This window comes from Vigna umbellata, chromosome 2 (assembly GCF_029865625.1).
Source record: "Vigna umbellata cultivar VRB3 chromosome 2, Vumbellata_1.0, whole genome shotgun sequence".
Classification (NCBI taxonomy): Eukaryota; Viridiplantae; Streptophyta; class Magnoliopsida; order Fabales; family Fabaceae; genus Vigna; species Vigna umbellata.
This window is the reverse complement of record NC_142166.1, coordinates 6,179,777-6,196,993: the sequence shown is the minus strand read 5'-3', so window position 1 is coordinate 6,196,993 and position 17,217 is coordinate 6,179,777. Positions and strand designations below refer to the sequence as shown.

The following is a 17,217-nucleotide window of genomic DNA, read 5'->3' as shown; positions in this document are numbered from 1 at the left end:
CCATTGCCAATAGGTTTCACCCTACCACACTCACAAGATTAGTCCATACCATGTCTTAGGACATACTAGAAGCACATAGACTAAGACCTCCTACTACTCTCACCACATATATCACTCATTTCTAATTGAGAATGAATGATCATTAAAGTGTCAAGATAACCCCCAAAACTAAGTTCCTTGCATTCATACCAACAACACTTTATACCACACTTAGAATTCCTCCTTAGAAACTCTAAATCCATCACTTTGAAACATACATCAATCCTCATTCAAACCATTGGTAGCACACATAAAACATACCAAAAACATGTCACAAGATACACCTCAAAGCTCAGAATAAACCACAAAAGCCATAGGACTAGAAAACAAAGGAAGAAAACCTTGTAGAGTGGCGTTGAGCGGCACCCTCCTGCCGATGAGCATCATTCCTCTTGCACCTAAGCACTACTCCCTTGCAACTGGGCGCCACACCAGAACACTTCCTACCCCTATTTTTTTTTTATCTTGGATGCTCTCTATACCTCTTCAAATGGTTTATACATTTTCCTAACTTAAGAACTTATTTCTAACTTAAAAAGGATACCATACACTCATTTTACATACTCTAACCCACCCAAATTTTACCATTCTCATGCAAAGTTTAACATTCTAATGATCTAAACAAGTTAGAAATGGTTTAACAACAAACCCTAAATTATCTAATTCAGTCCAAACCTTCAACATCATAATCTTACTACCCAAAACCCCTAAAATAGGACTTGAAACCTTCCAAAAATCACCTTATTTCATCCTATCTCTTTTTACCAACTCAAGGTACCAACAAGTTTTAAATGACCTCTCAACACATCCTAAATCAATGATCCTCCTCTTAGACCCTTACTTTTAAAACTCACCCATCAAACCTCCATTTTTGACTTAGAAAGACCTATAACTTTGATAACTCATTTCTCTGCAACATTTCAACCAATTTCAACATCAATAAACTTCATAACACACCATTCATTGTAGTAATCACATCTGAAATACACCATATCAGAAATCAATCATCAAATAATTAATTACACCTGTTTAAATGAACTTAACACTAACATAGATATTGTAATTATAATTAGATCAACCTAAACCAAACTTCCACAACAAACATAATTTAAAGAAAGATAACTAGCTCTCCTTACCTTAAAAGAGAAATACAACCAAGTTCTACACGGTGCACTACCCTTGCTTAGAGCTCACGAAACTCTAGAAACATCTACATGACATAGAATTGTGATCAAAGAGAGTTCTTAACACCTCTAATCAACAGGAAACAAGAAAAGAAAGTCAAACGACACATGCGAAGGAAAAACCCTTATGCATGGCCTCAACTAAGTGTGAAAGGAAAACTAAACTAAAACCTACTTGCTCTAGAATAGAAACTGATCGATAGATATTGGGGAACGCACTGCGATGATCTCCTAGGCACATCTTTATCGTCAAACAGATATCAGAGAGTTATAATTTGTAAAAAGAAGGAAGAGAAAACTCGGAGAAATAGTCTTAAAAAATGGTAATATTTTAGATAATAAGACGAGTTTAAAAAATTATATTTATATTATTAAAGTATTTTATAATTAAAATATCCTTTCTTACTATTTCAAAACATCTAGTAACTTTAATATTTTATCTAAATTCTTACATTTTTAATTAATTAATTTACTGTTATTAATTTTAAAATTGAGTTTATACCTTATTTAAAATTATTTTTATTTACTATAATTTAATTGTTTGGCTTAGAACCATTTAAAATACAAGAAAAGAAGCTTTAATAAATAAAAGAAATCAAAAATCGATTCTATTGTGTGATTGATAATCTTAGGAAGCACGTGTAATAAAGTCTTCTGCTCGATCAACATTTTACCCAAAAAATAAAGCAATTCATGAAATAAAATATTAGTTGTACACCAATAAGTAATTAGGCTACATTTTTTTCTCCCTATAATAAAAGTGGGGTAAAAGTGTATATAAATTAGACAGAAAATTATTTTACTTAAATAAGTATTTTTGTTTTAAAAAGAAAATCAAAGTCCAAATCAGCACTATTATTTATCACATATATATTTTTGTTAACTTCCACCTAATTTCTTTTTTAAAAATTTTAAATTTGCAATGTGGTACAAATTTCTTTCAAGGAAACGTGGTGGGATAGATGGAGAACACATGACTAAACGATAAAGTTGTCGAAAAGTTGGGAGAAAGGTATATATTATCTTGGATGGGGGACAAGGTGCATGCCCTGATTTCATCATAATTAATAAAAGAAATAATATAGAAAATAAATAATTTTTATAATTTTATTTTAGGTACTTAATTAAATTTTAAAAAATAATTATACAATTTAAAGAATGAAATAATAAATTAACCAATATTGATAAAAATAAGTATAATTTTATTAGAAATAATCAATTACAATTTTAAAAAATAATTATAAAATTTTAAAAATAAATTCATAAAATAATTTATAGTAATAAAGATAAAATAAATAAAATGTGGATATGGAAAAACAATTATGAGACAGTTAGAAAATCAATCCTCGTGTTGGAAAAGGAAGAATATATCATTTTGGGAGGACTTGATTGAAAATTATGTAAAAATAAGAAAATAACAAAGTTATGGTTGAACTAGGGAATTAATGGATGTGACTATCAAAGTGGAGAAGATAATTATTTGAATGAGAAAGACTTAAGTTCTATAATTAGTGAACTCAGATTAGTAAATTAAAATAAATAAAAAAATTCATAATGATGATAAATAAATTGGTATCTTTGGGTAGTATTTGAATGTGTTACTATGTCAATAGAAAATATTCATATGGTTATAAATGTTAGTAATATCTAATTTTGTAAATTGTATACTGAAATAGATATAAATATGTACATGTCTGTTTAGTTTTCATACTTCTCTATTTGTTAAATTATCATAACATCTTACTTTATTTTTTATTTTGAAATTTATTCAATTACAATTTTTCATTGTTATTTATTGAAAAAAAAGGAAGTTGTTATTTTAATTTTAATTTCTTAACAATAGCATGATTCTTTTTCTTTAGTTTATGTTTTATACAAAATTGTTTAATAAATATTTGAATGAGTGATTATAATTATGATAATATATCTTGTTTGCTTAATTGATGTTTTATATTTTCAATAGACATAATTGATGTTTTATGTTTTCAATAGACATAATATCATTTCTTTTTTACCTTTCACAAAAATAGCTTATAGGCCTTTGAATACTCATTTAAGCGATAATACTCAAAGAGTAAGAGAATCTTAACTTTATTGTGTTTCATTGTTGAAATACCAATAATCACGTGCTTAAGTGTTGATGTTCATCAAACAACACTTAAATAAGGATAATCTTTTAACCACTTATGAATACTCGTTTAAGTGATTCCTTAACATTGTTTAAACAAAAGTTTACCCTCGTTTAGAATAACTTAACTTTTTTTGTTAAAGATGTTTTCTCTTATAATATTTTCAGATTTGTTCTTATAAATTTTTGGTTTATAATGTCAATGTATTTGTCATAAGTGAAGAACTCTTTATTTGCCACTTAAGAAAAAAAATTACATTTTATAAAGACGTTTGTGATATATAATTTTAGTAAACAACATTTGACATTACAACATTTTATTATCAAGTGTTGCTCGTCACAAATATTTACAAAATAAATATTGTCACGAGAAAATATTCATTCGTTGTGATATTTTATTTATTTTAAACTATTTCTTCACAAATAAATACTTTTTTGTACATTGACTAAAAGTTGTTAAAATTCACACAATGAAATATAGTTTAACAGAATTAAACGATTCATACAATATTATAGAATTGTGATAAAATTAAATAAAACTAAACATTCAACTTATTATTCATTATTTTTTCTAATTATTACAATATTATACAATATTATTTTTAATGGGACAAATAATTTTTGATACAGTATCCACTTAGCGAAATCATTTTCAACTACAAGTATCCATTTTGTATTGTTATTCTCTTTTATTGAGACACATGGTCTTTTTATGGTTCACATTTGTACTCCTATGAGCAAATCTTATATTAACAATCAGGTTTTTAAAAGCCCCCGCGGAGTGTACCTCAATACAAAACGTTTTATCCCTTTTCTTTTACAGCGCGTCACACGTATTTTTTTTTTTTGATCCATTGGAAGAAAGAAAAACCCGCGAAAGGCTTTGCACCGATCAATTTGCGAAACCCTTCTATCAAAGGTGCGAGCTTTCGGTGCACTTTCAAAGGATTTTATTCCTAATTCTTCCGCTGAAGAATTTGTCGATAATTTTTTTTTTCTTATTTGGCAGGTTGGAACTGAAATGCAGAAGAAGTCGACATTGCCACTGAGCGACGCGAATGCGAACAGAAAGAGGAAGGAAGTGCGCAGCAAGGAAACATTGGTGAAGCTTCTAAGATGGCATTTTGGGTACCCTGATTTTAGGGGCATGCAATTGGACGCTATTCAGTCGGTGCTTTCAGGTGCATTCACCTTTTCCTTTCTACAAGCATAGAAGTGAACTATGATATTTTCCTTCGTGTTTTGTAGTAATTGGTGCCTCAGAGACTGTTGATTAGTGTAAAGTAACGGTTTCAATTCAAGTCCTGTTCTTTTTATACTAAAAGTGACTCTTTGCTTAAGAATGGTAATTTGAGTTGGAATTTTCCATTGATTTTGGACTCTTTTTATGCAGGAAAGGATTGTTTTTGTCTTATGCCGACTGGGGGAGGCAAGTCAATGTGTTATCAGATCCCTGCATTGGCAAAACCAGGAATTGTGCTCGTTGTATCTCCTTTAATAGGTGGATGGCTTTCTTCTTGTGTACATGTTGTGTCTTTAGCTGTGCTTGTTGCTGCTTGGTAATTCTCATAATTTTTTATGCTAGGATACTACTGTGATGTCTGACTTTTGTTCTGCTGACAGCCTTAATGGTAGGCATCTTTTGGTAATTCACTTGATTTTCAGAAATGTTGATTTTCTGAGTTTAGAGTTTGTTTTGGCTGATTTTTTTCCCTTTCTACAAGTTAGGAAAACCAAGTAATGGCACTGAAAGAGAAAGGGATTGCAGCAGATTTTCTCTCCTCAACAAAAACAGCGGATGCTAAAGTAAAGGTGAGTAAGTTGTTAAAATGCTGACTTTTTATGATAGGCAATCTGATGCACGATAATCAAACATAGTGGGGTCTGGTTTAGATGTAAGCTGTCTCGCCTTGGAAGCAGTGCAGTGTGACTGATACTAGGATTTCAATCATGACTGATTCTATCACCTTAAAAGGAAGTAACTTTATTATTGCATCAAGGCTCATCGCTATCTTTACTGTGATAATATATCTACACATATCGAAGTGAAACAGAAGTGTAAGTTATGTAACAATTACAATAATCTCAATGATATTTTCCAGATCGTGGAGTTGTTTACATTGCAATTAGTTTGGTACATCTATTTAACATGAATAGTGTCTTTGTCTGTATATAAATGTATTTTTTGTTCGGGGAAAGGGAAAGAATCCATGCCAAATTAATATATATGCATGTGTAATAACTTTAGCCCCTTTAACGTAAAGAGATATTGATAAGTATCCAAACACTTGGGAAACCCACCCTCAAAAGTCCTCTCCATGTTGGGAGTTAGGCACCCCATGATACCAAAGTTCTTATAGTGTGTAAAGCGAGAAATTATCTATCAATTTATATTCATGAAAATGTTATAATTGAAATCCGTGTTGCATAAAACCTACTTTTTTACTAATCTCTTCACGTTAGAGTTTAGAGGAGCTAAGTCCATATGTGCCCAATTCCTCAGTGTTCCCTAGTGTTATTGATTCAGGAAAGTGATTTATACCTTTTATGATTTAAGATTCTCGAGGACCTTGATTCTGGAAAACCTTCTACAAGGCTGCTATATGTGACTCCAGAGTTAATAGCAACACCAGGGTTTATGTCAAAGCTCACAAAGATTTATACTAGGGGGCTGCTAAATCTCATTGCCATAGATGAGGTGTGTGCTGGGAAGACCATTTCAAATTTTTTATCTACGGGAATTTACTTGGTTTCTTAGTAGTTTCGCTCGTGCAAAATTTTCAGGCGCATTGCATCTCAAGTTGGGGTCATGATTTCAGGTTTGTCATACATTCTGCTTTCTGCAACAAGCCAATTGGAGTTTGTTGTCATGGTAGAATTCTTTCATGATTATCTTATAGGACTCATATGTTTCTTTCTGCTAGGACAATAAATTGTATATAGTTAATATTTTTGTAGTGCCTTGCCTAATTAGATCCATCCTCTCTTCTCTGTTCACATGTGTAAATGCTTGATTTTTATATTTACTTTTATCCTAGTGCTAAACTTATAACATTAATTTGGTAAGTGCCTGATTGTGCTTCAATAGGTTCCAGCTGAACTCCATTAATGTTTCAATTATCTTTGCCTTTTGGATTTTCTTTATCCAATATCTGAAGATTTGATTAATTTTGGGGTGTTTGTGTTTAATTTCCCATATATACATATAGATTAGAATTTATTATCATGATACACAATTCTCTTTTCCTTCCCTATTTTGGAGCAGACCTAGCTACCGTAAGCTTTCATCTTTGAGAAGCCACCTACCAGATGTACCAATATTAGCTTTGACTGCTACTGCTGCGCCAAAGTGAGTTTTCTTAATTTAATTTCTTTGATATAATTTGCTTTTTATTTTGTCATGTTTTAATTTGTTCATATTTGCATTTTATATTCAAGCTTATGCTTTTTCAAGCTTGTATATTCTTTTGAACATTAATTTGTCAATTTTCACATGGTTTTGCAATTGCTATTCTCCTATAAGTGAGATAGATGAAAGAGAGTTACTATCTGTTTACACCAAGTATAAAACTTAGTCAAAATCAAACCTTCAATAACTTTTCATAGAATACAAATGTAGTTGATCCAACCGATGAAGTTTTCTATCTTAATGATCATGTTTATCATATTTCATATGATTTAAAATTTGTATAGATATGTTATCTAATAATAAAAATTTACATATTTTTAAATAGAATATTATCCATTAAGTGACGTTATAAGGAATAGAAGAATGGTAGAGATATTTACGAGCATGATCACTACAGAGTGTATGAATAGAACAATTAAATTTGCATTCTATAAAAGGTTATTGAAGGCATAATTTAACTAAATCTTACACCTTGTGTAAACTTATCCTAGCTTGTGTAAATATATAAATGTAGTAACCTCCAGTATATTTTGTATTGTGGAAGAATTTTTTGCTATTATTTAATGACCAAATAATTTTTGGCTTGTTCTGTCAAGTGCCCTGCTTACCACAACGATCATTGCACATTCTGGGTTATATTTTTGGTGCACGCATTCTCTTTTGTTCTGATGTAAAATTTTTATGTGTTGAGGGGAGACAAATGAGAATGACATGCGGCATTGATTCCCTGGATGTTCTTTTTCTGTAGGGTTCAGAAGGATGTAGTTGAATCCTTGCGGATGCAAAATCCATTAATACTCAAGTCTTCATTTAATCGTCCAAATATATATTATGAAGGTCAGTTCTGCTTTGCTGAATGATTCATATCTGAAATCAATTAAACTTGTGACATAATTTCTATGCTAGTAACGGTGAAATATGGTTGTCCCATGTGACATGTAATGTGACTGGTGCAATAAGTAATAAATAAATCCACACAGTACATAAGTGTTTGTCTATGATAGGTTTCCGAAAGAGAAACCTAATCAAGAACGCTCCAAACACCACACGTAACAGTTACACAATAGAGAAAAAAGGATTAAACTGAGTATTATTCACAAAAGAATGGTCTGTGCAACTACAGATACAAAGGGCTTAACCCCCTCCACAGGACAAAGCCTGTCAACAATCTAACTGCCAAAAGTCCCCCCTCCACTAAACAAACAACTATTTATACAACTCCTCTGCCTCCTATCCTAATCCCCTTTCCCATTATATACAAATACCCTATGTCCTAACAGTCTATGCTCCCCTTAATAATGAAGATACAATGACAGAGGATAGAAGAAAGCAAAAGAATATGCTATTCCATTTCGGCTATTGTAAACATTCAAGTTACTGCATGAGTTCTATTTCTCTAGGTGTTGATTTTGCATGAGATGAAGCTTATAATTTACTCAAACAAATGTGACTTCAATTCTTGATGATACAGTTAGATACAAAGATCTATTGGATGATGCTTTTGCTGATTTATCTAATACACTCAAATCTCTGGGAGATGTCTGTGCAATAGTGTATTGCCTTGAACGTTCAATGTGTGATGACTTATCAAGTAATCTATCCCAAAGTGGTATTTCATGTGCTGGTACTCCCTCTTTTACATATTTTTCTGCCTTTACTAATTGATTTTCTACACCTATAAGTTCACATAGTATATTTTATTTTGGGTCTTTTCAGCTTATCATGCAGGATTGAATAATAAAATGCGAACTTCGGTGTTAGATGATTGGATTTCTTCTAAGATAAAAGTTATTGTTGCTACTGTGGCTTTTGGGTATGTTTTTCCCTTTTTATGTTTGTATCTCATGCAATTATTTCTTTGAAGCATGCCATTACATGTTGGTGTGTGCTGTGGGGGGTTGATGAATTTTGTGGCCCTGTTCATAGTAGTGGCCATAAGATCTACGGATTACAATGATTTCTGGCATGATACTTGGTGCGACATCTACCAAGCTAAAATGCTCTGTGATGGGACTTTTGTAGAGACCAAGGGCCATGGAGCCATGATGGTGCGCAAGCATGCTGTTAACTATTCTTTCACATTCCTTAGTCCAATGTTGATTTGGCTTGTATAGAGATTGAAAATAATATTGATAGATTAAAATACAATAAATTACTAAAATTAATTTTATTTTCTTACAATGTGTAGCAGAATGGGTCAAAGTGTGAGGAACAAAAATGTAATTAGAAATCTGAGTATGAATATTTTCACTTGTGTTAAAATATATCTACATCCTTTTCTGATTTTAGTATGATGCAAATAGATTTTGATTTATTTGAGGTTGTGATATATTTCTTTCCATTCTTCCTAATCTTTGCCTGGAGCTGTGCTGTTGCATGTAGTTACTGAGCCTTTGGTCTTCATTTAGAATGGTAAGTGGTGATTTACTATTGGTGTGATTAAAATTTTTTGATGTTTTAATATTGTAATCTTTATTTATTATACTTGTGCTTTGCTGGTTATAACTTGAGATCAAATTTACAGGGCATTGATAGAAAGGATGTCAGAATTGTTTGCCATTTCAATATTCCCAAGTCAATGGAAGCATTCTATCAAGAGTCCGGCCGAGCTGGTCGTGATCAATTGCCATCTAGAAGTCTGTTGTACTATGGGATAGACGATCGCAAAAGAATGGTTGGCTTACTAGAGACTTTACTCTTTCTGTACTATACCTGTTTTCTTAAATTATAATCTGTATCAGGAATTTATATTAAGTAAATCGGGGAGCAAGAAGTCATCTAGTTCACAGGAAGAGTCATCCAAAATATCCCTGATTGCTTTCAATCAGGTAACATCTAGTCTCTGGGTGATTTTTTTTAACACAGTATCTCTGCACCTTGCCGTTATATACTTACGTAATGGAATGTATTTGTAATTGACTGTAGATAGTTGAATACTGTGAAGGATCTGGATGCCGCAGGAAAAGAATTCTTGAGAGTTTTGGGGAACAGGTAATGAAATATCTGTGGCATGCTTCGTGTTAACCTAAGTGGATTATTAACTTTAATTGTTATAAGCAGGTAACTGCATCACTATGTGGAAAAACATGTGATGCCTGCAGACATGCAAACTTAGTTGCTCGATGTTTGGAGGATCTCAAAACTGTTTGTGCTCTGCGTCATAAAAATGGTTCATCTCGAGTTTTTATAACCAGGTGCTATTCATCAGTAAAGAACCCTCTTATGCATTAGGAATTGAACTTGAAGTTGATACACTGAAAACAGATTCTGTGAATATGTAGAGCAGTTATTTTTTGCTAGGAAAATTTATGAATGGTAGATGTGTCATGCAGGCTATGCTTAGTTTTCTTACTTCATTTGACATAAAGATATCAGATATGACCATATGGGTATAAAGATGGAACTTTAATACAGCTTGACATAAATTTGTGTCATTTTAGTGTGAATACCGTGGGACTTTCCTCTCTTGAATATGCCCATAAACATGAAAAGAAAAAGAAAGCAATGGAATTAAAACAATTGATTATTGAGTAGTTTGGTCCAACATAAGGATTGTATGCTCTGACTTCTTGTTAGTTACACTTTACGGTTATTCTTGTGTATTTCATTATTGGTCTGATGATGATTGCCTTCTACTATATTCATTAATCCAGTTAAATGATATCTAGTTTCTTATTTATGGACAAATTTAATTTTTCAGTTCCACTGCCGCAACTACTGGAGAACAGTTATCTGAATTCTGGAATCGGGGAGAGGAAGCAAGTGGATCAGAGGAAGATATATCTGATTCAGAAGGTAGAACTTATTTGGTTGCCTGTGTTTTTACTTTTGGGGAGATCAAGTGTTTATTAGACCATAATTTACGTGGGTGAATTTTGGCTTGCAGATGGTAATGAGGTTATCAACAACCTAACCAGGTCAAAGCTTCAATCCAGATTGGGAGTAAATGAGAAGCTTGCTATGTTACAACGGGCAGAAGAAAACTTCTATAGAAATAATAACACTTATAAACAGGTTTATCTTTATTGGATTATATTCACGTTGTTGGTTAAAAAACGTAGATTCTCCATAGTTAGCACCTTTGGGTGGTAACATTGCTGAAACTGTTCTTATAAGCAATCTGTATTGGGAAAGACAATACAGTTCTTTTGTAGTATCTGCCTCTTTTTTTTTTTCGAAGTTCATTATTACTGCTAAGATCAATAAAAATACATTATTATACCGACTCATCTAATTTGATAACAGAACAACAAAGGTGACAAGAATGCTATTTCGGATCCAATGCGAGGATCAAGCAGGCAAAGGTTACAAAATGCTCTTAAACAGGTCCACCAACGGCTTGACGACTTCAAGTATGCTTAGCTTCATCTTTTTGAGTTGTTGTTCTGTTGTCCCACTCCCTCTTTCCAAACAGAAAAACACACCACTCAGTTGCTCAATGTGTTTTTGCCATAGCATGTGTCCCACCTATTTGACATGTAGCAGCACCTTGTTCATAGATGACATTATTGTTGTGCCATAGTTGTATTATTTAAACAGCAAAACTAAATCTTTAAGCATAATATAATGACAATGACAACCACAAACATGATGATAAATTCACCTTAAATTATGTCAGCTAAATTAAAGCAACGACAGCTGATTCTTTTATCACATTTGTTCAGGATTGAAGTGGATACGTCAGCATCTTTCCTTGAAGATGAATGCTACAAGAAGTATGGCAAGGCTGGCAAATCATTCTATTATTCGCAAGTGGCAAGTACTGTAAGATGGCTGACGACTGCCACCTCCAGCGAATTGATGAACCGACTTTGTGCAATTAATGCTTCTGCTGAAGCTGAACAGTCCCTTACGCCAGCTGAACAGCCCTTCAAACCGCCACCTACTTTAGATCCTTGTGCAGAAGATACCAGCAATGAATACTCTGGCAATGCTAGATCAGAAACTTCTCCATGTATTGTGCCAATGGAAAGCTGTTCGTTTAATAATACCAACTTGCCACAAATACCATCCTTCTCTGAATTCCTAAATAGTAGGAAAACAAAAGGGGACCAGTTAAATGACACAAAGAAGCATTCAAGAATCGAAAAGAGGATGAGGATGCAGTAAATTTACATTTGTAGATACTAACTATTAAAGTTCAGATTTTAGTGGCATAATATCAAGTGCCAATTTCGGCTTCTATAAATCAATTAGTATTGTTTGAATAGTTTGTCTCATAAGCATAAAATTCCATTTGGACATTGATGCAGTGTTTTTGTTGGAGCATATCCTTGTCAAGGAAAATAGTCTTGTAGTTACAAGTGTCAAGTGGGTTCCACATGTGAGGTAACCCAGCTTATCATTGGTTTAGAAAATAATTAGCTTTTTTAAATGTGGATCAAATTAAATTAAATTTATGAACTAAATGGATTTAAACTAAGTTTAAGATATACTCGTAATCTATTAATAATACTATATTTTATTAGTTTTAGTATTTTTATTATTATTATGTTTTATTAATTATGTAAATTGATAATTTGATTTTTTTAAATATGTTAAATAATGTTTAAACGTGTAATTTATTTATTTGCCAAGTATATTAATACTTTAATTTTCAACAATTATTTGTTATAACATTATTATCAATAAATGAATTGAGTACTTATATTTTAATTATATTATAATAAATGTATAAAATAAATTAAAAAAATACCAATGATCAATCAAATCAAATTATAAAATATATATTTTTGCTTAAAGTGTCAACAAGATTGAGTTTTTATTTTACAATAGCAACTTTGAATAAATAATTGAATAGGTCAATGTTCATGTAATATTTTTATGATTTTTATTTATTTATTCTTTTTATTTTTAGTGTGTTGAATAAAGAACATGTCGGTCTCTTAAAGCTATCTACGCTAGTTATGAGGGCGAAAAAAAAACTGACATAAGTAGTTAATAATTTGAAATTGATAGAAAACTCCATTCTAATGGCCGAAAAGAAAACACAGTTATAGTTTTTTCCCTGAAGGCATCATTTTCCAATAGTTTTGACTGTTAATCCTTTTTAAAAGAAAGATAATGTTTATGCTTAATTAATTACAGTGCATTAAAGTTTGACCATATAATTTACTTAAAACAGTGATATAATTTGAAATATCATGAAAATAATTTGAAGTAATGTAGATCCTTGAAGTAATGAATGTTTAAAGTTTGAAAAGATTTAAGAATTTGAAAAAGGTAAAGTGAAACTTAAAGAAAAGACATGGAGACCTTATCATGAACATCTATCTACCCTATATGCTTAGTCTCTGCATCATACATATAAGGAGATGATTCTTTTGCATGATCCAATCTGAGAGGTTGCCCCTTATTCAAGAATTGAACTTCACCATTCTATGCACCATGCAGTGGTAATTTTCCAACAAAGTTTGAACTAAGACTACCTAAGTAAAGATGCTCCTCAAACTCCAAAGCTGAAGTCACAAAATTAATCACCTTCCCATCACCATCTTCAAACTTCCTAATTATCTTCCCATCAGTTCCCACATTCACCACCCTTGCTCTTCTCTTCAGATCAGCCACAAAGTTAAACAGTCTTGGAGATGCAGCTAGCAGGTGCTTCGTTATCTTGTAGTTGTACATAAACTCCAGCCTTTCAGAACTCAACTGTTACATCACTTTCAATCTTTTTAGTTATTAACACCAATTTTAACACCAAGAAAGCAAGTTAATAGCAATAATAATACCTGAATCAAACCGATCCAGAAGGTTCCATCAGGAGCAAGATTGATATTATCAGGTGCACCAGGAAGGTTTTCTACGAAAATATCTGTCTTGCCTTTCTTTTCTCCTTTTAACCAATACCTCAGACACCTATATCTGATTCACACAACACTTAACATCAGACAAAAGAAAATTACAGATAACAGAAGAAAGTGAAAGAAGTATAGAGTGGTACCTCCAAGTTTCACAGATCAAAAGAAAATCTTGGTCCTTGGAGAGTGCAACTCCATTAGCAAAGGCAAGATTATCGAGAAGAAGAACAGATTCATTGGATTTTGCAGTGTACTTGAAAAGTTGTCCATGAGGTCTTGCCTCTAAGAAATCTAGATGCCAATGATGCATATCAAATTTCGTACTCACAATGCTGAAATACACATTCCCATCCCAGTCTTCTATTGCATCATCTGCAAACCTGGTTCCATCCGATATTCATTTCAACCTTAATTATAATTCTTACTCTTACAAAAGCTTCAAACTTTTACTTTTCCCAGAATATGAAAACTGTCTAAATAAATGTTTAAACGATCAGACTATCAGATTGTGGCTACTCAATTAAATTACTAATGATACTCATAATATTTTATAATTTAGTTAAGCATTCGTAAAAACATATACTTTAACTTTTAATTATTTAGTACATTCAATAAACTAAATATGTCTGAGCATAAGACAACCTCAAATGAAACCGTCCATGTTAATTCATTTAGCCTTGTAGTGACTTGGTCAAAAGTTCAAGTACAGTAATCACCATTATTATTAACATGATAATGATAATAATAATAATAATTTATAATTATATATAAAAAAACTACTTTTAGTGATTCCTTTTTTATATATACATTTTACTATCAATTTTACTTTTATTAATATAAATTATTTTATTCTTTAAATTTTTATTTTTTATAATTATTTTTCAAAAATATATTTTTTATAAATATAATAATACTTTTATTTTAATAGTAATTAATTTTTTTTTTATATTTTTACAACCATAAAATACGAGTAAACATGCATGATTTTCAATAATAATAATAAAATAAATAAATAATTAATTAAAATAATAATAATAATAATAATTATTATTATTATGGCAATGAGTAGTTTTAACTTTTTTATTCCTTTCACATATGACTAAAGATTTATTCATCAAAAACAGGTTTTAAATTCACTAATTCTCTAACCTTTACTTTATTATAAAAGTAATACTCTTTCTATTAATTTAAAATAATGTATTTATTGAAAGAAGAGCTTCTTTTAATAAAATTATTTTTAAAAGGTGATATATATATATATATATATATATATATATATATATATATATATATATATGAACTTTGATACGTAATTATTGAAGATTTTGACGTTTTGTCCGGATAATACGTGTTTGTGGTATTAAACATTCTGTTTCTTCAACTACGACTTCTACATTAATAACGTTACCATTTCGTTTTCCACCGTTTATTATTTCTTCAAGATATTGATGTCATTTTGATGGTTGATTTTATTTATTACATCTCTACATCATCATAAAAATTATTTCCACCGGACAATGATATTTTCACATTGAATTTTTTTCATTTCTACTTGTTATTATTTTTTAGAAATTTTTTCTTTTTTTTTTTTCTGAAAGTATAATTTTTTTTTATTAACATCATTTTACCTTTATAAAGAGTTGGCAAATGATAATTAATGTATGAAATAAAAATTTATTTTTTCTTTATACTTAGGTTTTTGTTCACTCATTCCTATTAAACATGAAGATGTCATTGGGTGGTCCTGAGGTGGATAGGCAGATTTCGCTTTCATATGTTGGTCCCACACTTCTGCATTCTAACGTGAACCTTGCCCAGTTACACTGCTATTTGTCTGTTTTAGGTCATTTTTTCACTAACATTTACGAATTTATTTATCAAAATAGACTTAAATTCAAATTCTAACCCTCATTCATAACTTCACAAACTGAAGACAAATAGATCCGAATACTGACTTTAAAAAGTAAACTACTTTAGTATTTAATTATATATAATTGTAACAGATAAAATTTATTACAGATGCTAAATCAATATCTCTAATGGATTTTATATATAATGGATACTGATATTTAATTATTTACTTAATTATTGATAGAGTAATGATATCTAACATGCATATACTTATATATATAATGGCACTATTTAAACTTAAGTAATTAAAATAAAATTAATGAAAAATATTATTCATGTAATAATTATTTAAAATTTGACTTAATATATTTTTAATTTTTTTATATCAATAAAATTGAAACTATTACAAATAAGATTATTATTTTTTTAAAATTTATATTTTGGTATACCCATTTAAATTTATTATTTTAAAAGATTAGATTTATTTACATATTGATATTTTATTAAATAATTTGATTTAAATTGTATTTAAAATTATTATTTTTATATAAACTTATATTTTAAATAATTTGATTTAAAATTAAAAAAAAAACACGACAACATGTAAATGATTGATAGTTTACTGAATTTAGGTAACTGAACATGCAAACACAATAACCACGTGGTGTTTTTTTTTGTACTTTGTCGTTTTGAAAATCACCTCTGAGTAATGAGTTAGCGTATAGAAAGGACAAAAAGGAAAACATCGAAGAACATAGAAATAGTAACCATGCAATAAATTCTGGGATAGTAACAGAACAAACCAATCTGAAAATGAAACATGAATTTGTGGAACTAACCTTATTTTAGAACCATCATTAGCTTGTGAAGTGAGAACACTGATACCATCTTCTCTAACCCTCAGCAAACCCTGAAAAACATAATTTTTCGCAACATAAACTCTTCAAATGTGAAAACATAACTTCACAGAACATGTTTTTTAGAACAGTTTTTCAGTTTTTGCTTACCCTGGCAGAGTCACAAACAATGATACCACCTTCTTTAGATTCTGTGACTCCTATCAAGGTATCACCACCGATATGCTTCCAATTCTCCCAATTTCCATTTCTGACCATTCTTTTGATCCAACCATCTCGAGTAGCAGTATACATAGTCCCTTCTTTATCCACACAAAGATCTTCTGGTTCCTTCACATGCCCATCTCCAAGTTTAATGATGTTCTGTCCAAAAAAGAGAAACACAGCAAGTCAAAATACTGATTCTTCAACTATAACAAAACCATGTTACAAGTATCAACTTTTCACCTGTAATTTGTTGTCTCTGGTTGTTGTGGAAGGTTTTAGATCAAGCAAAACTGGATCAATGGGTGAGAAGAAAAGGATTTGAACTGCGATAGACACTAAAACTGCTAGAATGAAGCTTGAACAGACTCTTACTAAGGAAGCCATGTTATGGGAGTCAGGTGCTCTAATTTTCTTGTAACTGATGCAAAAGTATGAGTAATAGGTCACTCTATTTATCTAACAATTTTTCACCAGCAACAGCTTCTGTGGTCATAATTCAAGCATGGATTTTTTTTTTTAAATATCTTATCTTTTCCTCTGACAAGTATCAATAATCAAATTCGAACTGTGCTGCTCTGTAACTTGTTTTATTTTAATTCATGGGTACAAAAGAAAGTAGGTAATAAACGGACAATGTCCAAAGTTCACCCATTTCAAAATAAATGCAAAATGATGAGTTTTTATTTGTATCACCTTAAATTTTAAGGCCAATTATATAATTTTTTAATTTAATAATATTAAT

The 17,217-nt window shown here is 30.7% G+C and overlaps 2 protein-coding genes across 2 annotated transcripts; one reads left to right on the top strand and one right to left on the bottom strand.

Moving 5' to 3' along the window:
• The first annotated feature begins 5,079 nt into the window (after positions 1-5,079).
• Positions 5,080-12,007, top strand: RECQL3 (DEAD/DEAH box RNA helicase family protein). The gene is made up of 15 exons (XM_088105885.1): positions 5,080-5,163; positions 5,909-6,049; positions 6,136-6,170; positions 6,617-6,700; positions 7,509-7,597; positions 8,232-8,384; positions 8,477-8,577; positions 9,285-9,434; positions 9,502-9,588; positions 9,686-9,751; positions 9,821-9,954; positions 10,461-10,555; positions 10,647-10,774; positions 11,006-11,112; positions 11,425-12,007. Exons 1-15 carry the CDS (start codon positions 5,092-5,094, stop codon positions 11,867-11,869), a joined length of 1,887 nt encoding a protein of 628 aa, XP_087962011.1. The 5' UTR covers positions 5,080-5,091; the 3' UTR covers positions 11,870-12,007.
• A 922-nt stretch (positions 12,008-12,929) lies between these two features.
• On the bottom strand, positions 12,930-16,908 carry LOC124840275 (protein STRICTOSIDINE SYNTHASE-LIKE 5-like). The gene is made up of 6 exons (XM_047316304.2): positions 16,716-16,908; positions 16,419-16,631; positions 16,251-16,321; positions 13,704-13,940; positions 13,492-13,624; positions 12,930-13,411 (listed from the first exon to the last, which is right to left on the bottom strand). The coding sequence occupies exons 1-6, from the start codon at positions 16,857-16,859 to the stop codon at positions 13,139-13,141; spliced, it is 1,071 nt and encodes a 356-aa protein (XP_047172260.1). The 5' UTR covers positions 16,860-16,908; the 3' UTR covers positions 12,930-13,138.
• Between the last annotated feature and the right edge of the window lie 309 nt (positions 16,909-17,217).